A 23401-nucleotide genomic window follows, 5' to 3' on the forward strand; every position below is an offset into this window, starting at 1 on the left:
TCTTTGTGCTTGTTAGATATATATGTATATATATATATATAATATATACAGATGAAATGAAGTGAAATTCAAATTCTAGGACGAGAGATTAGAGTGTTTCGCCGCATGTTTTGACTTTTTGAGCGTGGCTAAACACGCATGTGCTTGGAGGAGCGGATCGGTGAACGAAATTTGAAAAGCAGGCAAAGGTCCCTGCCGCCCTGGTCGGTGGGTGGCCGGTGGTCCGTCGGCCGTACGTATCCTGCTACGTAGACGAGCCGGGGGCCGCGCCGCGCCGAGCCAGCAGTGCCGTCCCCTTCCATATCATCGCCTCCGCTCCGCTGCCCCTATTTACGCTGCCACTCTGTTCCAGGTGGCTCCTCCTCCCTCTCTCTCCCCTTCCCCCCCTGCCCGTCCGCCGGCCTCTCCGCCTGTGCGGGTGACCGCTGTCTCTGATCCACTGATCAGTGGCCTCGCCTCCCCGCGTTCCGCTCCCCACTTCCTGATCCCGCGATCGGCGGGGCGCCCGCCTCTCTCTCTCTCTCTCTCTCTCTCCCCGCGAGCGCAGCAGATCCGGCGACGCCGCAGGCCCTCCGCCGGCTGCCCGCCCGCCCGCCCGACGATCTAGATCCAGGTATTTCGTCTGTTCTCTCTCCCTCGCTCTCACCTCAATTGCGCAGCTCCCGCTGGCGTCCTCGCGGTGTTAGATCCGTCCGCCCGCCTCGGGGTCTGGTTGGCATAGCTCCCGCGGACGAATTGCTTCTCGAGACGACTGGCCTGTTTCCTATGAGTCCTGGAATGAAATCCAATCCAATCCGTTTTGGATTCATCCATTTTGTTGCCAATTTGTTTGACGTGTGCTGGAGTGCTGCGATCGCCTTGGTAATTGGTACACTCTCCAAGTTTTTTTTTTGGACTGTCTCAAGCTTAACACCACTGTTAGCTGTCCATCGTGTTGTCTTGCTGGAAGAAAAATCTCATGATCCGGCCGGCAGCTGCGAGCACCTTGCACTCGTATACAAAGCGGATCGTGTGATCGGCATCAACATTTGACTCTGCCCATCACCACGAGCAATCGCTGTCTGTATTATAGGTAGGGGAAATACTGAAGTGCCCTGCAGACCTTGTTGCTGCTCTAGCGGGATGTTTGTTTTTTTCAAGGCTGGTGGAAGGCTGCCTAGGAGCCAAAGCCAAGAGTGACACGTGCCCCAGCGTCGGTATCCGGCCAAGCATATAGTACCAGCTATGAACATGGTGACAAGAAGACCATGGATATAGTGCTTCTTAGAGGAACAAGCTGGGGTTTTCTTACACGTAGGCTGTTGGTTACAGCAGAGGTTTTGGGTCTTGCAGACTGTCTGTTGGGACTGCTAAACTCACACTTAGGCAACTCTTTGTACTAGTAACTTGAATTATGAGCAGCTATAGATAATACATCTAGTGTTGATGAAAAGGGATACAAAACATCGCCTACTTCCGATAGCATGCATTTGGATCAGCCCAAGCACTCGCTATCCACTTCCTACTAATTGTGTAAGGGCGATAGTAAAAAAAAAAAAAAATCAGTGCTGCCTACCATTTTCACAGAGTTTTATTTTACCATTTTTTAGTCTATTAGCACTAACTTGAACCCATATTTTAAGAATGAGCAAGAAGTCACTTAATCTAGACACCAAAATACAAAAAACACTTGTAACTTAATCAAATTCACCTGTAGACACTTAATGTAGACACCTGCTCCAATCACGCTGTCTGCACACTTGGTATGAAGTATGAACATTTCTCAGCCCAGTCTACTACATTTGAGCAAAGCAATACCAACACCATGGTTGTACGACAGGGTAAACAATTTAGATAACCGAGACCGAAAACCTGAGAGCAAAGACCAAACTGACCAAAGAGGTAAATGTTTGATTGAGCCAAGTGATAAGCACTTGTAAAGGACCTGACTGATGTAGATAGAAATTAGTTGACATCAAAAGGAAACTAATGTATAAATTAGCGAAAGAATTGAAATCGATACCTTAATTACGTAGCTGAGGTTACAAGCAGAGGCAAATCTTAAAACAAAGGGTAGCACCATAGCACCACTTGCTCACATAGACGTTACCATGCTTAAGAAATGTCTTAATATACTATTATGGTAACACACGTGGCCTATCATGAAAAGTTCTTTGCTTTGAGGTAGGGATGAAAACGGAAACGGAACATATCGTTTACCAGGGCTTATTATTGAAGTTTTATCACGATCTTGGGAAAAATGGAAATGGAAACAGAAACAGCAAACATGGAAAAATGGAAATGGAAACAGAAACAACACACATGTAAACCGTTTTAGCGATTTACCATTTTGGTACGGAACACACCTGTCGACCGTTTTTTGCCTATATATATTCCACACTCCCATATTCTTGTGCTATTTTAACATATCAGTTTACATGTGTGTTCAGCTTGTATGGGTAGTAAAGCATGTTTGTTAGTTTAAAAAAAATAAAAACAGTAAAGCATGCTTGAAGACTTGGCTTACCATTCCTATGCATGCTGTTTTTGTACAACGACTACCGACCAATATTTGTTTCTGACGATATCATTTTCGATTTGTTTCTGAAAAAAAAATGAAAACAGAAACAAACAGTTTTGATCCCTACTTAGAGGAATTAGGTTGAGGTACAAGGCTTCTGTTCGATGGGATTTGGAGATGATTGGGCAAAGATAAATCTGAAATCTCACTCAGTTAATTTTAGAGCTATATCTAGCTCAATATGTAATTCTGAATCTCTTCCATACCTTGTGCATTATACATTTATACTCCCCCATTCCTAATTATAGTTCAGTTTAGCTTTGCCCTAAGTTAAACTTCTCTAACTTCGATATCTATAGAATATGTTACCTGCCTTATTTGTAATTGGTATTTTGGTTTAATATTTTACTTTTTTTATTTTTGGCTTAATCAAACACACTTTATATTTTCAATGTAAACTGATTGCTTTATTGTTTTTTCCATTCTCAACATATGGTGTGTCTCTAATATTCATTACACTTGTACAGGGGAACCATCTGCTATCATTTTTGTTTTCTTCAAAGTAATCCAAGGAAAGTTGCTTCCAGATGTCAACTGCAAAAGTGTTAGATCCTGCTTTTCAAGGGGCTGGCCAAAAAGTGTATCCTTTCACATGTTTGTCAGTCTATTCTGGTTCTCTTCTGAGAAACTGATAGTTTTTTTTTCATTTTACTCGAGCTTGCAAATTTAGTACATGTTTATAAATGTATATGTATCCCTTAGCATAATTTAGTGGGACAGAAATATGGCGGATTGAAGATTTTAAGCCAGTTGCGCTACCAAAATCTGATTATGGTAAATTCTACTGTGGAGATTCATACATAGTTCTGCAGGTGCCTGCTTGCCCTTTATTCTTGTATCCCATAAAACATCTTCGATTTTTCCATTCATAAGACAAAAAGTTGTGAGCTATTTCTGTTTCATTTGTAGACGACCTGTACTAAAGGTGGTGCCTATCTATACGATATCCACTTCTGGATTGGGAAAGATTCGAGTCAAGTACACACTTGTGAACTTAAATTCTGCGTTATTACATGTGCTAGTTCTAGCCTTCCTTGTGACTATGTGTCTATTGCAGGATGAAGCTGGGACTGCAGCCATCAAGACAGTTGAACTCGATGCCATCCTTGGGGGTCGTGCAATCCAACATAGGGAACTCCAAGGTTATGAATCTGACAAATTCTTGTCATACTTCAAGCCTTGCATTATACCTTTGGAGGGTGGTTTCGCCTCTGGGTTCAAAAAGCCTGAAGAGGAGAAGTTTGAAACACGGTTGTATATTTGCAGAGGGAAGAGAGCTATTCGGGTTAAAGAGGTATGGGAGATTCACTCCCCTTACTGCACATCATTTACAATTTCAGCTCAATAATTGCGGATGCTGCCTTCTTTGTTCAGGTTCCCTTTGCCCGGTCATCATTAAACCATGATGATGTGTTTGTCTTAGATACTGAAAATAAGATATACCAGTTTAATGGTGCTAACTCCAATATCCAAGAAAGGGCCAAAGCGTTGGAAGTAATCCAACATTTAAAGGAGAAGTACCATGGGGGTGTTTGCGATGTTGCGATCGTTGGTGAGGGATATATGATATTTGGACTGGCAATTTTGTCATCCGCCTTTTTTCTCTATCTCTATTCTTATGGGTTTTTTATGCCAGATGATGGGAAATTACAAGCAGAGTCAGACTCTGGTGAATTCTGGGTCCTTTTTGGAGGTTTTGCACCAATTGGGAAAAAAACTGTGAGTGATGATGATGTTGTACTTGAAACTACAGCACCAAAGCTGTACAGGTATTTCCTATGACAATCATCGTTATGAAAATCATGTGGTAGGTGATTGATCCAAAATTATTTGGATTAATAATTCTCTTCTAGTACTATACAGATAAAAGTTACAGCAATGAAAGACTTAAATTTTTTAAATCTTGATCAACTGCTGTAAATTATATGAATGCTTAGTTTCTGCTGTTTCCCCTGCAATAGTACCTCTTACATATAAATAGGCTTCTACTTGGTCTTTGAGACCAATTGGTGTATCTAAGATACCTGTAGATGTTTTGTGGCTTAGCAGCTTGGCATTGCTTTGGTTTAATCTGCGCTTGTGTCTTACTACTTTTGAAATATTACCTACTTTGAGCTTGTGGGGCCTTGAAAACAAAATCTTCGTAGAATTAAAAAAGTTTTTCCTTTAATCGCAAAGTTTTACAGTGTGAGGATTGCATAGTAGCCGCAAACTGGGAAGTGGCTGTACCCTGTATTCTTTGCTAAATGCTTTTATTTTTATTCTGCACTGCTAAGTTCAATTGTAACAGTTGCAGCACCAATCAATGTTGGAAGCAATATCCACATGTAAGAGTATGTCTAATGAGCCCATTCCGTGGCTAAATATATTTCTGTGTTCCATGCCCATATATATGAAAATGTTTAGTGAGTCCATGCTATTGCTGAGTATATTTCTGTGGTCTACCATGCCCCTACTGATTCTATCATGTTTTAAGTTCTTTATGTCCCCATAGTGTCTTCTGTGTTTTACAGTTACATTATGAAATGTTCTTCATGCAGCATCAATGATGGCCAATTGAAGCTGGAGGAAACAGCTCTTACAAAAGCTGTGCTTGAAAATACCAAATGTTTCTTACTTGACTGTGGGGCTGAAATATATGTATGGGTTGGCCGGGTAACACAAATGGAGGATAGAAAATCTGCCACTAAAGCAGTTGAGGTGAATTCTTGAACTAATTTTCTTTTCTCACCCTTTTCCCCATTTCTTGTAGTTAACACTTTCATGGTTTTCTCTTCTGCAGGAATTCCTTATTAATCAAAAGCGTCCAAAGACAACGAGGGTAACTCAAGTGATTCAAGGTTATGAGAGTCATGCTTTCAAGTCCAAGTTTGAATCATGGCCAGTGGGTAATGCTGCTGGGAGCCCTGGCGCAGAAGAAGGGCGGGGAAAAGTTGCAGGTATGTCATTCAATTATGAGGATATTGAAAGCTCCCTTTTGTATGCTGATAATAATTTTGTATCTTTTCAGCTTTATTGAAGCAACAAGGTGTTGATCTCAAGGGAGCTTCAAAAAGCACCACTCCAGTAAATGAGGAAGTTCCTCCTTTGCTTGAAGGCGGTGGAAAGCTTGAGGTTGCATTGATCAATATTCCTTTTTATGAGCTGAGTTGTTTATGGAACAAGTAAACATACAAGACATCTATATACATACCTTGCTAAACAAAATTGTAACAGGTATGGTGCGTTGATGGCAATGCTAAGACTGCCCTGCCAAAAGAGGATATTGGAAAGTTTTACAGTGGAGACTGTTATATCATTCTCTATATGTATCATTCGGGCGACAAGAAAGAAGAATACTATCTCAGCTACTGGATTGGGAAGGATAGCTTGGTGGTATTGCATGTTGCTGCACTTGCTCTTTTTTCGTCTTAATTAAATTGTTTCGGCATCCTGTCTTCTACCTTTGTGCTTAATTAAAATTTCTCACTTTGCTTAGCTGTTGGCATAAATTCTCTTGAATTTACTTTGCACTTGTTCTTGTCCTTTTTATAGAATTAACTCCCTGCACCTGTACAGCTGAGCCTGATCTATATTTACTGTTTTGGCGTTTGCTTTGCAGGACGATCAAGTGTCAGCATCTCAAATAACTAACACAGTGTGGAATTCATTGAAAGGACGGCCAGTTCTGGTGCTGCATTTTATTTCAGATGTGCCTACAATATTTGTTCACAAGAGACGACTTTGAGTTATTTATAGCTATTTTGTAGGGCCGTATATACCAAGGGAAGGAGCCACCACAATTTGTTGCTCTTTTCCAGCCCTTGGTTATCTTGAAGGTACACATGTTAAGACTACCAAACATATTTTTTTGCTTCCATTATTTTATTTTATTTTTCAGTAATGGATTTCTAGCTCACCTTTGTATGCGATCTAAATAATATATATGCATAATATGTTTCTGGCAAAATAAATTATGTAGGGTGGAATTGGATCTGGGTACAAGAAGCTCATAGAAGAAAAGGGTGTGACGGGTGAAACTTATACTACTGAAGGCATAGCTCTAATTCGAGTATCTGGGACATCTATCCACAACAGCAAGACTCTTCAAGTTGATGCGGTACTACCTAGCTCTTTCTACTAGATGTCGATGGTTTTATTTCTGCTTGAAGGGTACCCCTTCTCACGGTATCCGACACGTGTGGTGTGGTATTTTAGAATAGATTGGTTCAACATTTACTACCAGTGAAACTCAGTTTCTTATCCTTTGAGCTGATCGGTTATTGTTTTATAGGTGGCAACGTCTTTAAGCTCAATGGAGTGTTTTGTACTGCAATCTGGAAACACTATGTTTACATGGTTTGGCAATTCTAGCACATATGAGCAACAGCAGTGGGCAGCAAAAGTTGCTGAATTTTTGAAGGTATGAGGGCACCTTTAGACAGCTTTAAGCCAATCAATTAAAATTTCTAGCACTTTTTAAGTTCTATAAATCAATTGAGGTTTTTCCTCTTGTTCAATATCCGCTTCTGTGTATGAGTGCACCCTTTGGTGTTCTGCCGGTGCTTTAGCGCTCCAAGAGTTGCTCTTGAGGTCACTTGCCCTGGTCAACTAAACCTTTTATTTAACTGAGGGGCTATTGGTGGTCGCTTTTGTTTTGTTTTGTGTGGTGCCTTTTTTTTTGTGTTTTTTGGGGTCTGGAAAAGGCACTTAGCCTCTTTTCTTTGTATTTCTATCTTCTTAATGAAATGACATGCAGTTCTCCTGCGTAGTTCGAGAAAAAAAATCCGCTCCTAACATTTGAATATTTCCAATCTTACAGCCTGGCGTTGCAGTGAAGCACTGCAAGGAGGGGACAGAGAGTTCTGCTTTCTGGTTTGCACTTGGAGGAAAACAGAGTTATACAAATAAAAATGCTCCTCAGGATATTATTACTAGAGAGCCTCACTTGTATGCATTCTCATTCAAGAACGGTCAGTTGCTGTAAACTTTTGTACATACTTTCTTGCAGTTGTATATCAGTATGGAGTTTCTGTTTCCTTTCATTCATTTTTGAGATATCTATATTATACAAGTTTCTGGCCTAATTATCATTATTGCTCGGTTTTGTTTATGCTACGATCATCGTCATTAACCAGGGAGACTGGAGGTCGGTCCTCTTACACTTGCTCTTCTTAGATCTATATTTTGTTTTGCAAAATTCAGGGTATCTGATTTTATGAGCTTATTCAGGTTACTGAGATCTTCAACTTTTCCCAAGATGATTTGTTAACTGAAGACATGATGATACTGGACACACATGGTGAGGTTTTCATTTGGATTGGTCAGTGCGTAGAATCAAAAGAGAAACAGAAAGCATTTGATATCGGCCAGGTATCAACTGAAGCCCTGACCTTATTCAAGTGGTCAATTCCTGTTTGCTGTTGTACTACCGTTATTCTGTATGCGTAACAACTACTTCTCCCCCAGAAATACGTGGAGCATGCAAATTCTATTGAAGATCTTTCTCCATATGTAGCACTATATAAAGTCATGGAAGGGAATGAGCCATGCTTCTTCAAGACGAACTTCTCTTGGGATAACACAAAATCTTTGGTATGATCTTGGTTATCTCATTCTGTTTTATTACGCTTTTGCTGTTCTATCTGATATTAGTCATAAAAAAATATTAGTCGATTTTATTTTCTTGTTATAATCTGCATCATGTTTACTAATAAGTTTCATACTTTACACAGGTTCATGGAAATTCCTTCCAGAAGAAACTCTCTCTACTTTTTGGATTGCGTTCTGAGGTAAACCTGAAATTTTAGGTTTGAGTTATATATTGAAAACACACATGCATATATGCATGGTTTTCTTCAATGAGTTTTTTGGATGTTCTCAAGTCAGTTGCTAAGTTGTTTTTATAAGATGGATTTGATATTTGCATGAATAACTATTTCTTGAACTGTAGAAAGGTTACATTGAACCATTATTTGGAAATGCAAATACATGTTAAGCTAGTACAATCTTTACATCAGTCCTTTTGTAGGGTGCACCTAGGAGCTCTGGTAATGGTGGACCAACTCAGAGGGCATCTGCATTAGCGGCTCTATCATCCGCATTCAATCCATCGTCTCAACAAAGGCTGGTAGGTTTGAAACCGTTGATTTGACTTCTCACAAAAATGTCTACATTTGGTCTAAAAGAATGATGCATTCTTGAAGAAAACATTGATGTAACTATCTCACAAAAATGTCTACATTTTGTATAAAACAAAACATCGATGTAACTACCTACTTGATCCTTCTTTTCAGTCTAATGAGAGGCCTAAAAGCACAGGCGATGGACCAACTCAGCGTGCCTCAGCACTGGCTGCCTTATCTAATGCATTCAATGCATCCTTAAAACCCAACAAAACACCACCTCCATCTCGCCCAGGTCAAGGTTCTCAAAGAGCAGCTGCCGTAGCTGCACTATCCTCTGTGCTGACTGCTGAGCAATCTGGGTCAACAGAAAATCTTCGAGCAAAAGCTAGCAGCACAGCTGATAAGACTGGTAGAGCTGCACCTTCCTTTTCAATTTATCATTCGTTAAAGAATAGCTAGGCTAATGTACGGGGCCGAAAGTTTCTTACTTTCTTTGAATTTTCTAATTTGTATTCTTTTCCAGCTGTATTCCTCGTTTCTTCAAAATATTTTCTTTATAGTTTTGGCTTTTTTTTCTTTGCAAATGTAACCTTGGAGTCATGTCGATTTGATTTTGTTGGTACACCTTGCCTTTTTTGTAGTCATGGCTAATGGAATGTACATAGATGCAGTCCACTACCGTTTTGCTGGCCTATTTATCACTTCAAAGTTTGACAACTTTGATCAATGCAGATGTCGACAGGGTTGTCATAACTCCAGCTGGGCCATCTGGTCCATCTTCTCCTCAGTCTGAAGCTGGGGAGTCCAATGTGTTTCACCAGGAAAAAGATGCTGCAGAAGATGGGGCACCATCTGGCACAGATGGAGCAGTGGCTGAGGCCCCATTGGAAGAAACAACAGAGAATGTTGGTGAAGCGACATTTAGCTATGACCGCCTGATATCCAAATCTACCGATCCAGTTCGTGGGATAGATTACAAACGTAGAGAGGTTTGTTCCCTTCATCCATCCCCCATTTTCTCCTTAAAGCGGTAAATTTTGTCTAGTGACTTCGCGATGTGAATAGTTATGGAGTTATTTCTTGGTTCCATGCATCCATAAGTAACCACAGCCTTTCGCCTGCAGCTAGATTGCTTGCTTCTGTTATATTGATGCATTTGGTTCGATTGGTTCTCTTTGAACAACTCCTTTTCATATTTATCCACACATATATTCTTTTATTGCTCTTTTAGCCATGTCTATTCATGTTCGAGTTTGCTTAAAGAGAGGTTTACATTGAACCGTGCTGGGCCAATTTTATTGAATTATTACTCTATTGATTCTGCAGGCATACCTATCAGATAGTGAATTCCAAACTGTTTTTGGCATGACTAAGGATGCATTCTACCAACAGCCAAATTGGAAGCAAGAACTACAGAAGCGAAAAGCAGATCTCTTCTAAAGAGAACAAGCCTTGTTTCTAGTGTCTGCTACAAAATGTGTCGTGAATGGTCGGTCCCATGGGAGTAAGTCTATTAATTATTGTTGGTCATTTCTGAGGACGGGCTACTGGTGGCTTTGCTCGGTTGGTTTTTTGCAACCAATTTTATAGGTCAATTCTTTTATTTGTACATGGCCTGAGTTGTGCTGCTTGCGAGGTCCTAAGATGCTCATAGCTTGCTTTGTGACTGTCCATATGTGTATATCGTTTTTTTCATCAGTTTGTTACGTATGGGCATTTTCTGGTAGGTTACCATTGTAGTCATTCAGATGTATTGCACACGAAATATTTGTGCTATCCGTTTGCTGTTGACGGTTGGCAGTTGTTTGGGATTTGAACACTTGGTTGAATTTCTCCATTTTTGTGTGGCTTTGCATTTTTTCCCCTTTCTTTCCATAGATGTACTCCAAGCAACATGCATTATTGTTGTCATTTGCGAAGAGAACATAGATTTGTCTAGTGTGTGGCTCAGGAGTTGTAAGGGCGTGGAAAAGTGGAACTAGACCAGATTATGATGATTGTTATCTTCTATCAGCAAATATTTTGATGGTACAAACCAATAGTCCTGTCCATTTCAAACTCATCCAACTCATTTTAAAACCAAACTAGTAGAAATTTAAAGGTAAAAACAAGACAACTCTTGTGTAATATAAACTAGTGTGGTTGTCCTGCTGATAATGGTGCGACACTTGTGCGAGACGGAGGATCGGTCCTCCGATCCATATCATAGGCCACCACCATCCCCCGTTCGGTTCGGTATCGAAGAGGAAGATGACGTTGCCGTGCGGATGGATCGCAGCAACGTTGTAGTACCTCCTCGTAAACATCGTCTCCCCGAACCGATCGACCGCGCAGGCGCAGTGCACCAGTGTCCACCGACCGGCGTCGCCGCGGTGGCGGCGAGGGTCGAGAGCGTAGACGGACAGGGAGGGGGAGCCCGGCATCGTGTGCACGTAGAGCATCCGCTCCCGTGACCGGCCGTCGGGAAGAGCCCTCGAGGTAGGCTGCCTGGCCGTCTCATGCGGCGGCCCCGACGACGTCCGAAAAAACCCGGCCACCTCCTGCTTTCCGACGAGTAGATCTCCGCCGCCTCGGTGGCGAAGCTGCCCGGCCCCGGCCCGTCCTGCTCCACCAGCTGGACCACGTGGAAGCTCGAGGGGGACACGGCCGGGTCGAAGGCCAGAGAGGTCAGGCGCGCGTGTCGACCTCAGTCTCCCGTCGTGGTGTCCGGACCTGACGCAGCAAGTGCCTGGGGCATGCCTCGGCTCCGGCAGCTCGTCCCACTCCTCGGTGGCGGGGTTGCACACGACGTAGAAGTACTTCGACGGAGCCTGCTGCCCTGACGACGGCGGCGGCGGCCGCGACGCTCGGGTGCAGAGCAGGAGGAGGAGCCCGTTGCACGAGTCCAGCAGCTCCATGTCGGTCAGCTCGAGGGCAGGAACGGACAACAGGCGCGACTATGGACGCCGGCCGGTCCTCGAGCCCAGCAGCTCCATGCGGTCCACGCGTCATGTTCGACGATGTTGGCCCTGTTCGGCTCGTTTTTCCAGCTAGAATAGTGTTTTTTTCTCACAACAATTCAGCCAAAACAGTATTTTTCAGTCAGTTTTAGCTAAGTTTCAGACCAGCGAACGGGGCCGTTGCCTAAAAGAAATAGGGTCTAGCTAAAATTCATTGCAGATTTTGTTCATTATAATTTCTCTAGACGCAAAAAAAAATCTACGATTTTTAGTATTTGAGAATAAAAAACCTGTTACACAAACCACAAACCTAACTAAATCTGATTTGTGTTGGCACAAAAATATTTTATAATTTATTTCTATAGCCAGACAAGGACAAAAACTTAATATGTTATGACACAACGACAAATAACAAATATTCTATGCCTAATAATAAAGAGACAAAATTTCTCTTCACCTATTTTCTGGTCCGACCATCCCTTAGCTAACTTTGTGAACGTGGAAACCCGTCTATAGCCCCCTTCTCTTTATATAACTAGGAATTATAATCCAATTAGATCTTTCTAATTTCGGGTGAATAATCTTAGACAACTAGGAATCTTAATTTAATTAGATCTCTCCTGGTCTGATTAATCGGAATAGAAATCTTAATCAAATGCAAAAATATAAGAATACAAATCTAATAAAGAGGAAAGAAGGGTATAATTTTTTTTATTTCGTTTCTTTTATGTTTTTCCCACCTTTTTCCTGGTTTGTCTATACTTCTATCCTCTATTCCTCCTCCTCTCTTAATACTAAAGAGCCAGAATTTCTAGCAGCAACAAAAATTTCCCAACATAATCATCCGTGTTATGTCCGCATTACCAGGGCTCTATCCGTGTCTTTTTTTTTCCCCCACGTTTGAGTCTATGCTTTTTTTCCTTCTCCCGATCCATAACTGCTGAGCAGCCGCCTGGCAGCAGATTGAGCCCCTCCCTCCTCCGTCCGGCGCGCAGGGAGGAGATCGAGCTCCTGCCGGGCCCCGCCCATACCCCCGACGACGTTGGCGAGAAGACATCCCCACGCGCTCACGAAACCACGGTTCGACACCCTCCTCCGTCCGTCCGAAAACAAAAGGCGGGGGGGGGGGGGGGCGCTGCTGGCCGGATCGATCTGCTGCCGGGCCCCTGCCTAGGCCCCGACGACGTTGGCGAGCAGACCGCCTGGCCGGTCGCCGCCAAGGCCTGCTCAGAACTCCTGCCGGCCCCCGTCCAGAACTCCTGCTCGGAACTCCTCGACAGCGCGCCTGAACTTCTCGGGGTCAGAGACGGGAAGACAAGGACGCCCGCGCCGATCCGCGCGACGCAGACACCACGTGCGATCCTGGCTTCAGAGCTCGCATAGGTAATATGCTGTCATTCATTCACTACACCGCCGCAGCAGCCTGCAGTCGCGTGGCTGCCGGCTCTGCCTCTGCCGTCTCCGTCGATGCCGCCGCCTGCCGCCCCGCCCCGTAACTCCGTAAGTATGGCCATCCGTTTTGCTTTCTTTGTTTGTGGCCATTAGCCATGTTAGGCCTGCTCACGCACCAATCTTGGCGGTGTACATTGATTTGGTCTTGCATTGATTCTTGGGTTTAGGGGAAGTTTGTTGATTCGATTGCGTTCCTTGATGCTTTGCGTTGTGTACGAGGTGCTGGTGCCGAGTTTGAAACTGAAGGAGAGGAACAATTACAATGCATAATTGCATAATGGCCTTCACGCATGTAGGCATGTCTGTAGCCATGTAGGTAGATCAAACAAAGAGTAGACTGGAAGAGCCATCCCCACCTCTCGCGCGCAGCAGATTGAATTGAGTATGCAGCGGCCGACTGGCGGCTGCAGTGCACGCTGGCGTATCAGAGAATGCATGGCGCATGGTGCTGCTAGCTAAGCTAGCTATCAGTCAGCTACATGGAGGAGTCGCAGGACGCCTTCGATTGAACACTGCTAACTACAAGGTGTTAATTAGGCTCATTTAACATATAGAGTACTCTGTATGATGTATGCATCCTTGCAAACTTACAGTAAGAGGGTTAATCTTCTTTTCTATTGCTTCCTTTTTTTCAAAGATAGTTAGGTGTACTTTTTTTAGATGCATTCTATTTATCATCATACCATACGCTAACTAATTTGTTCTTCACATTTGCAGACTGGTTAGCTCTTTTTTTTTTTAGAAATGCAGACTGGTTAGCTCTTGTATAGTTGGATCTTGGTCCAATTAATGAATTATATTAAGGTGCTTCAGCGGACTGCTATTCTAAATGATCTAAGGTTTCCCCTCGTCAGTTGACGGCTGGGCCTTGGTGGGCCTGCGGGAGTGTGCGGGCCGCGGCCTACGTGGGAGTGGAGAGGGGCGAGCGGGGTGGGTGCATGCTGCGGGTTTTTCGGTTGGAGATGCAGCTGGGCCGCGCGGGAAGGAGGAGCCGTCTGGGCCGCGCGGGTGGTTAGGGAGAGAGGAAAAGCTGGGACTTAAGAAGGGGAAAAAAAAGGAGTGGACCGCGACTGGGTGGCGGATTGGGGCAGGCTAAACTATTTTCTATCTGACATCGAAGCGTTTTCTATTTTTTGAAATTTGAGTCTCATCACGCGACAAAATTATTTTGTCGCGTGATGAGATTCAAATTTCAAAAAATAGAAAACCCTTAAATACGATGTCGGATGAAGATAATTTTTATATGTAAATTGTAGAACTCGATGAGATCTACGATTTTATAGTTTTAATTTTTTTCATTTGAGGACAGTAAGATGCTCGAAAAAATAATATAAAATTTCAGCACCATATTTTGTCGCGTGATGAGACTCAAATTTTAAAAAATAGAAAACCCTTCAATACGATGTCGGATGAAGATAATTTTTATATATAAATTTCAGACCTCGATGAGATCTACAACTTTGTAGTTTTGTGTTTTTTCATTTGAGGACGTTAAGATGCTCGAAAAAATAATATAAAATTTCGACGCCTCCCAAAAATATCAAAAGTTACTGTTCACCCATGAAACCGCCCAAAAGGTTGAAAGTTGAATGGTTTCGAGAGTTGGAGGGCCAAAGTTATCCGGTTTTGATGTTCGAGGTTGAAATCCGGACTTTGGTGAAAGTTGGAGGCTGTAAATTGGACTTTACCCGGGGAAAAAGGAGCAGACCGGGACTAGGTGGCGGACTAGGGCAGGCTAAAATCGTAGCGTTAGCATATGTAATTTTATAGATTCTCAATAAAAGAAGTCATTGAACTTTAATATCTAACACTACCAACATATAAATAGTATGAAAACTAAAGTTACGATACATTTATGAGAAAATATTTTAGTGCCCTACAACGAAAGAAAAAATCCTATCAAGGTTCTAATTTAATTCAATACAGAATTAATATAACATTGTCATATTATTGCCAATATTAACTTATATTAAGGTTACAATGATCATTATACAATGGAATATATATTTTAAATTTCATAAAAAAGATATTAAATAAATAAATATTTAACATCATCATCCTTGTTTTCAGACCTGTTCGTTTGTAATTGTTGCAGCAACCACTCACGGCATCAAGTCACCTATACAAATTAAGCTGCAGCAGCTGTGCAACAAGCTAAAGAGAACAAGTTGAACATTTTTTTATAGCAGCAGTCCATACGGTTGCTTAGCAGCATGAGCCCATCAGCAGCATCAATAAGGGCGGCGTCAAGTCCGGGGGCATGGTTCTGCCGCACCGGCGGGGACAGGTCGACCCAGCTCCGGGTGCCGGGGTTGCAGACGACGTAGCGCGGAGCCGCCAACGGCGGGTCGTCGTCGGTCACGCAGCGCAGGAGGAGGAGCCCGTTGCACGAGTCCAGCAGCCTCATGCGCGTCCTGTTGTACCGCGAAGGCAGGAACGGGAAGGCTGGGTCGACGAGCGGAGGCGCCGCCGGCGAACCTCCTCCGCCTCCAACGGGAGGGCATAGGGCGGTGAACTTTAAGTCCGTCGCCGGCGCGCCGCTGCGGATGTCGTGGTAGAGGAAGCCCGAAGCGGCGTCGGTGCGCGCAAGCCTGAGGCGGTGGAGGGGGCCGGATATGAGATCGCGTCATGATCGACAGACGCACTTGAGGCGGCACAGCTGCTTCGCCGGCAGCCGCGAGAGGATCTCGGCAGCGAGGTAGGCGGCAGGGTGTTGCCGCTCAGGCCCATCAGTCATCACGTGAAATCGATCTTTCGATTGATCAGCGCCAGGAAACTAAGATCCAGTCTTGATGCGGCTCAATAGCCCGAAATATAACAGAGTCCAGAGGAAAGATTCAATCTTCGAATGAAGACAGCGGCAGAGTCGGTACGCATAACAGAACCATCCGAAAAAGAAAACAAAATCTATCGGATTATAACAGAATTCGATTGGGATTTAAAGTTGAGTCTATATCAGTATAGTAGACAGATATAAGAACCAAAAACAACGAGGAAATAAAACTATATATCAGTTTTCCGACGAACAGGCAAACAGCAGCTGCATGCGATCCCAGCCAGCAGATCAAGTGCCAATGCAAGCCTGCGCGCCCAGTCACGCTGGACCAATAAATTAACATAAAACCAAACTAACTAAATTGGCTCAAAGATATACCAATGTAGAAATCTCCAAAGAATCACAACAAGACATGTGTTGCAGTTGGTTACTTAAGTTGCCCCTTATGTTTATTTTTCACACTTTATATGCGTCTATGTATCTGTGCACAATTTTACTTGTTGTTGACCTAAAGATGGATTTGCATGTAAACGTATGTGTTTTGATATTAGTTTTGAGTTGCTAATTATCAGTTGTATTTTGTATGTGTAACAAGCTGTGTTAGACATGCTGTACAAGAAACCGTCTCTAATAGTGCTAAAAAAGCTTCAACCGTCTGTTTCTTAAATGAGACAGGTATCTAGAGCCGTCACTACTTTAATACATAGATCGAAGACGGGTAATCCTTAGAGCCGTCACAATTTTATTTTTGCCGTACAGGCTTGTTTTTAAGATTTCAGAGACTAGTATAGCCTTAGGAACCGTCGCAAATTTTTTTTTGGATCACATACAGTTTCAAATAAAAACCATCTGTTTTATGTAATATTTGAGACGGGTAGTTTCCCTGTAGCTATAGCTATTTGTTACATATCAGAGACGGTTCAGGTAATAACAGCCTCTTTTGTGTACTTATCTGCGCACCCGTCACTACTACTGTCCACATCACAGACGTAAAATTTCATACGCTTGTCTTCAGCGTCACTGACCGACATCACGAGCCGTCACTAATTTGCTTCTCTGGCGTAGTGACGGGAAATGTCAAAATGAGGCAAGCCGGCCCAGTTCCCCATTGTTAGGCATCATTACAGTGTTCGTTCATAGTACAAGCCGGAAGCAAGAATGCAAGATTAGCTAGCAACTTGGCATGTTGTACAAATATAATATAACTACTGCCAACTAAAAATAATAATATTATCCAGTACTACATACCACAGAGCAAATTAATGATGGACAACCACCTTGCCAACTAAAATAAGTGTGATTAGCAGCTACTGGTACAGAATATGAAGGCACATCTACTTTATCTAAAAAAATGAAGGCACATCTGCTAGCAACTCATCCAATCATGCATTGTTCTCGTGTTGTACTGATCCTACATTTTTTAGACAACGAAACCAATCCGGCTTCATCTCCTATAACCAAGAACATGAAACCAATTATTTCAACAAAGCAAATAGTTACAAAAAAGTCCAACTCAAAGCTCAGATTTAATACTCCCTCCATTCTAAATTATAAGTTTTTATATGTACTCTAGATACTAGATAGATAATAAAACCTATGTATGTAGAAAATTTAGAATAACTTATAATTTGCATTAGAGGGAGTATTATTTAGCTATCCAAAGAAGTAAAGAGCTGCATCGGTCTGAAGCAATTAATTGAGGAGGTTGGATGATCGTGCCTAACAACCAGCAGGCAGAGCTTCTATCTTGCCTAGGTTGCCTACAACTACAAAGGACTGGTCGTCGTACCCACCAGAGACGCTGGACGTACACAGCCAGCAGACAAATCGACAGGTGACCTTGATGCATTCTGCGGAGGCAAGTGAACAGAACACGCTACATGCCTGCATTGCTGGCGGCGGCGGCGGAAAATGGCCGTCGGCGGGGCAGCCCAAATGGCTTCATCCCAGTCAACCTTAAATAAGTTGGGCCTTACTCTGAGCTCAATGTGAAAGACAGGCCCAGTAAATAATCTAGTACGGGCCCGCATAACAATGAACGTGACACACGTTGGTACCAAATTTAGTTTCTTTGTTTTTTTTTGTTTTTTTTTTTTTGCAAAAGATGTCACGTGACGGTATGGTTGTTGCTGTGTTAAGTGTCTAATCTCAGCAATTCGCAGGCGTGTGATCCTGGCAGTTAGCTTAATTGTCATCGTACGGCCGCCGTTAGGAGGAGGACATGCACGTCCGGGAAATTAGGTGCCTTATTGTGTTCCCTTTTTTGTGTGTCGGTGAAAACATGTCAAACACAGTGTCATACCATGCATGAAACGTCCCGTGCACGCAATTATATTTAGGATTTGGGAACCACCTTTATATGTAAGCTACTCGATCTTCTACCTTTTGCTTCGAGTTCCAGAAATATAATGATAATCTGATTTGAAGGGGTCCCTTATGCCCCGTTCGCTTGACTGAAAAAACACTATTCCGGCTAAATTGTTGTGAGAGAAAAACACTGTTTCAGATAAAAAAAGAAGCCGAATAAGCCGGATTATAAGGTAAGCCAAACGGGGCCTTAATTGCACGCAATCTTGTATATCTTTATAGCTTCAGATGACAAGTGACCAAGAGGCCAGGGTGCGACACTCGGCAAAGCAATTTTTTTTAGTTTTAACGGCGTGGGCGGACTGGGCCGTCAAGTAACATTTTTCTTTGCCGAGTGCCGCTCTTTACCGAGTGCTAGGCACTCTGCGGCACTCGGCAAAGCCTCTCTTCCCCCGAGTGCTATTCTTCCCCGAGTGGAACACTCGGGGAAGATTGGCTTTGTCAGGTGCCCGATTTTTGGCACTCGGGGAAGCCTGCGACACTCGGGGAATTTTGCCTCTCCCGTAGTGTAGGTCCGCACAAATAACATAGAGAGGTTTCCTAAAAAAAACATAGAGAGATAGCTAGCGTTTCTCTTTACAACAATTAGTTTTTTCTTACTTAAAAATATTTTCATAAATAATTTTGTTCTTTAGTTTGATTTTATTGGTTCTTTCTCCATGCGTCCCATTGCATTTACGCGCATGAACTCCATGTAGCTATTGTCGATGAATTTATTGGCTTAAAGCTATATATATATCTCTCTCATCTTCTTTTATCCGCCCACTACTATCCGTGGCCGGACTTAATTATTCAGTTATTCTATTGGTGCAAAATCAAGGTAGGTTTTAGTTTTAACTCCGTTCTCACTAAAACTATTGTTAAGTCTCTCACAAATTGTGTCCCTTAACCCTCTTTTGAATTTAATTTTATATCACATATTGTACCGTTGGAGATGTGCTAATTTTACATCCCTACTGCATCGTTGTAAGCTATATATAATGTATCCCATTTATTTCAACCGGTGATAAACTTCTTTTAGAAAAACCTGAGTGATGTCCGTTGGTCGGCTATGAACTTCTCAGGCATGTGTATAGTGTAAAGGAGAATAGATGGAACAATTACACGTAGGGTATCACAAGCCGATGTGTTTTTCATGACATGGTCATAATATCGGCCACAAGAATCCATTTATTTAACCCCCCCCCCCCTAACGTGTGTTATGCAAATGTACAATGCAAATTACCAATTTGTGAGCACTAAGTATCCTAGCGAGAGTGCCACTGCTGGTGCGCAATTTAATTAATGAGGTTCACGAGATTGACGGAGCACTCTAGCTGCTAGTGCACCTCACCGGTTATTAATTGGAGGCGGAAATGGTGGCTATAGCTAGTTAGATGCAATGAAATCGTGGATACTAGCTCGATCTGTAGTAGATGAGTAGGTGCACATATATATACACTACAGTGTTTGTAACTTTAATTTATACACTACCATACAGCAGTCTAATTAACCAGACGTGTATCCTTAAATCAATGTTGACGTTTGGTACATGCATGATATGCATGTCTTTGATGATGCGATCTGATCGATCACGCGTAGTTAATTAATACAAGGCAGAAATAAAGAAAGAAAGAAAGGGAAAGAAGTGTGATCACTATAAATGATGAAGAGCTTCGAACCGACAATGCGGATGCAGTTTTTCGTGGTTTAGACTGACTCCAATGGAGTACCTAAATCCAAAAATAAGGCTTGTACAGTGCTTTTGCCTATCAAAAAGCGGCTCCAACGGATGACCCATCCACGCGACGCACTTTGCCTGCCCAACCAAGTGAAACACAAAAAAGCGTCGCTCTCTTCTCGCAACGCAAATCTCCGATGGTGGCCGCGGCCGCACGCGATGGAGAATCCGGACCGTTGCCGGAGCTTGAAGCCGTCGGAGCGCCGCGCCCTCTGCCGCTGAAGCTGCCGTCGCGCGTCATAGTGCTCTGCTTCCTCCCCCTTCTTTTCGCCCCTGCCCTGCTTCCCCGCTCCACTCCCTCCCTCTCACGCCGAGCACCGCTGCCGACCCCACACCTCCGCCGCCCCCTAGCCAAAGCCCGAGCCGCGGCCACCCTGCGTCCGGGCCCAGCCCCTTCCTGCCCGCCCAGCGCTGACGAGGCTCCGCGGGCTCCACCTTCGCCGCCGCCGAAGCCGGGGGCTGCCGTCGCAGCCGCGCCCTCCGGATCCGAAGCTGAGGTGCGGAGGGATGAGGATCGGGGGCTGCCGGCGTGGTTCGCCGCCCTGGTCGCCGTCGGCCTCTACATCGTCGTGCGGTCCGCCGCCACCTTCCTCTTCTTCTCCCTGCTCCCCTGCTTCTCCCTCCCTTCAATCCGTGCCGAGGCAATAGCGCCGCCGAGCGCTCTCCCTTCCCCCTCTCCCCTTGCAGCACCCGCCGGGGCTGACCGCCGCCCCACCCGAGCCCACAGGGGAGCCAGCCATGGCGCAGGGGGGTGGGGGAGGGGGGCTAGCCGCACCCGCGACGAGCACCATGGCGCCGGTGGCCGTCCGTTGCGCCGCCGTCTTGGAGGAGCTGCCTCGACGGAGGATTTTGGGTTCGCTGTTGTTGGAGAAGGAAGTTTTTGGGTCCGTGACCCTTTGCCTATGCGGGACTCAAATCCTCGGATAGGTCTCGTGTTTGCCTTCCCACCGTTGGAGACAGTTAGCACACGCCATGTCCGTGTCATGCAATGCAATCACTAGTTATGCGCGCGCCAAAAGTCCAAGTAGTATAATCCATGCACCTGTCAGTTCGATTGGGCTTTTAATGGCATTATTAAGGTTGTGATTAGATCCAGTGGGCAAAGTTTTAGGGTGTTACATCGGATGTTGCATGGGGTGTTCGGATACTAATAAAAAAACAAATTACAGAATCCGTCAGTAAACCGTGAGACGAATTTATTAAGCCTAATTAATTCGATATTAGCACATGTGTACTGTAGCACTTTGTTGTCAAATCATGAACTAATCCGGCTTAAAAGATTCGTCTCACAAAGTAGTCGCAATCTATGCAATTAGTTATTTTTTAGTCTATATTTAATATTTTATACATGTGTCTAAACATTCGATGTGATATGTTATAAAGTTTTGACGGAAAAACTAAAGAAGACTAAGGCACGTAGATTTTCCGGATCTTATATATTGCATGCAGATGCATATGCCATGCACAGTTTATTTGTTGGCAGTGGCACAGTACGTACTTTCAGTACGGACTACGCGCTTCATAGTCCATATATACTAGTAGTATTATTTATCCATGTTGTGGAGAGGTGAAAGTAAGAATATATTGTTCTATTCACTTGGCTGATAAGTTATAATTAAAAGTATTATTAATTAATTTGTTGTGAGAAAAAAATACTTCGATAACCGAAAAAATATAGCCTATAAGACAAGCGAATATCTACGACAACGGACATATGTACGTACGCATGCAATAATAATTGGTGCCGGCCGATTATTACTAGCTCCATGGACAGGTACGAGTGCGTACATAGGTGTAGGCACCCAGCCGATTTTCTATAGTAGTTGGAGCAGTTGGAGCAGTTGGAGTCAATAAGTACTCGATCAAGCGCATGTACGTGTACGTACGTCGTATATATTAATATATGTACATGCACGATGATATGCATTCGTGTAGTACGTGCTTGTTGGGTATACGTCTCATCACCATAAACACGTAGTGTGTGTCGATCGTGTCATAGGTGTATATATATGCACTAACAACTGCGTACTGCTTGGTCGATCAATTCGAGTAACAAGTCACCAATTAACTGTACGTACAGTCGTTGCTGAATTTCGGTCCTCCGGCCGGTTCGTCACAACGTCACGTACGGCGAGCTCTGCGTAGGATTGGAGGAGTACTTTTTTTAGTGCCTGACGATCCGACGCAGCCATTAATTGGAGGATACATGCATATGCAGGAGATGATGAGAGATCGAGTAGCTTTTTGTTTAACGGTTGTATATAAAGTTTGGTCGCATACACACTGGCACATATATAGGATCGGACGTGACTGCATACTGCATAGTGAAACGAATGGATGAATATCGGTTGGTGGCTGCCGGCCGGCGCCTGATCTGATCGATAGATCGATCCATAATATGTCTCCTGGTCCTCACGTACGTATGCAGATGCATGCACTCGATCGTACAGTTTCAGAGGCAAACACGGCGAGGCTACTGTGCATGATGTTAGTTTGATCTCCACCGTCTCGGTACAACGACCGAGTCGGACCCTGACTCGAGTCCTGATTAAGGGCGCCCAGCCGCAAACATGGCTGGTAGGCCCCCGTCGCGCAGCGCTATAAAGAGAAGGTGGGGCCGGGAGCTCAAGGTACGAGGTTCGTCGCCGCCCAAAGAACCCCACCTACAACCCTAATCCGATCTAAAGGGGGCGCTGACAGCGACAGGAAGCTCCGCCGCCACTGGACTACGCCGCTCCTGTCGTCGCCAGACACTGCTCGCCCCACTCCTTCAACCCTCGACTCAACGACGTCCTCTTCACCGCCGTGGCCAGCTCCTCCACCAAGCTCGATGGTCTGACCCTCTGCACACCCCTCTCTCTCTTTTCTAGTTCATGTTCTAGCACGATCTACTTGTTTTACCCGCTAGATTTGCAACTAGGTGATCCTAAGTTTTAACAATGGTATCAAAGTCAGGTTATGATCCTAGGACCTAGTGCGGGGAAGAAATTGAATAGAATAAAGAAGGAGATGATTCGAATCGGATCAAACCCTAACCCTAACCCTAGTAGAAAGGACAGAGAGGGGAGACCTAGCCGGGTTCCCTTGCCGCCGTCGCCACCGCCTTCGTGCGGGAAGAAGATCCCGCCACCGCGCGGGAGAACGAGCCAAGCCACGCGGGCTCAGGCTCAGGGCACCGCCGCAAGGCCACTCAAAGGCGCCGCACTCACCCTCGGGCGAACGTGTGCGCTGGCGAGGGGGCCTGCGGCGGCGCCGCCACCTTTTCCTCCGGCTGCCATGGGCGGCCGCCGCTGCTCGCCTGCGGCGCTGAGGGAGAAAGGGGAGGAGAAGAATGAATTAGGGTTCGAGAAAGGCAGTGGCGAGGCGCTTTTTGTTTGCCCGATCCGTGCGGACGACCGTCGGATCAAGATTGATGGCCGACAGAGCTCGAGCCGAATGCGGCCTAGGCAGGTTTGGGAATTCCCGGCCGAGGCCTAGGTT

At 44.3% G+C, this 23401-nt stretch overlaps 1 protein-coding gene across 1 annotated transcript; it reads left to right on the plus strand.

Annotated features, from left to right (window-relative positions):
* The first annotated feature begins 331 nt into the window (after positions 1 to 331).
* LOC136530560 (villin-2-like) lies at positions 332 to 10540 on the plus strand. The gene is made up of 24 exons (XM_066523286.1): positions 332 to 613; positions 3028 to 3140; positions 3273 to 3372; positions 3470 to 3538; positions 3618 to 3854; positions 3935 to 4112; positions 4197 to 4329; positions 5101 to 5260; positions 5343 to 5499; positions 5571 to 5674; positions 5777 to 5935; positions 6162 to 6230; positions 6310 to 6378; positions 6522 to 6659; positions 6834 to 6962; positions 7362 to 7512; positions 7678 to 7688; positions 7772 to 7912; positions 8009 to 8134; positions 8275 to 8331; positions 8571 to 8669; positions 8836 to 9076; positions 9400 to 9656; positions 9994 to 10540. The coding sequence occupies exons 2-24, from the start codon at positions 3088 to 3090 to the stop codon at positions 10105 to 10107; spliced, it is 2952 nt and encodes a 983-aa protein (XP_066379383.1). The 5' UTR covers positions 332 to 613; positions 3028 to 3087; the 3' UTR covers positions 10108 to 10540.
* Positions 10541 to 23401: the final 12861 nt, after the last annotated feature.

The sequence above is a fragment of the Miscanthus floridulus genome, unplaced genomic scaffold (genome assembly GCF_019320115.1).
Source record: "Miscanthus floridulus cultivar M001 unplaced genomic scaffold, ASM1932011v1 fs_157_1_2, whole genome shotgun sequence".
In the NCBI taxonomy this organism is placed as follows: Eukaryota; Viridiplantae; Streptophyta; class Magnoliopsida; order Poales; family Poaceae; genus Miscanthus; species Miscanthus floridulus.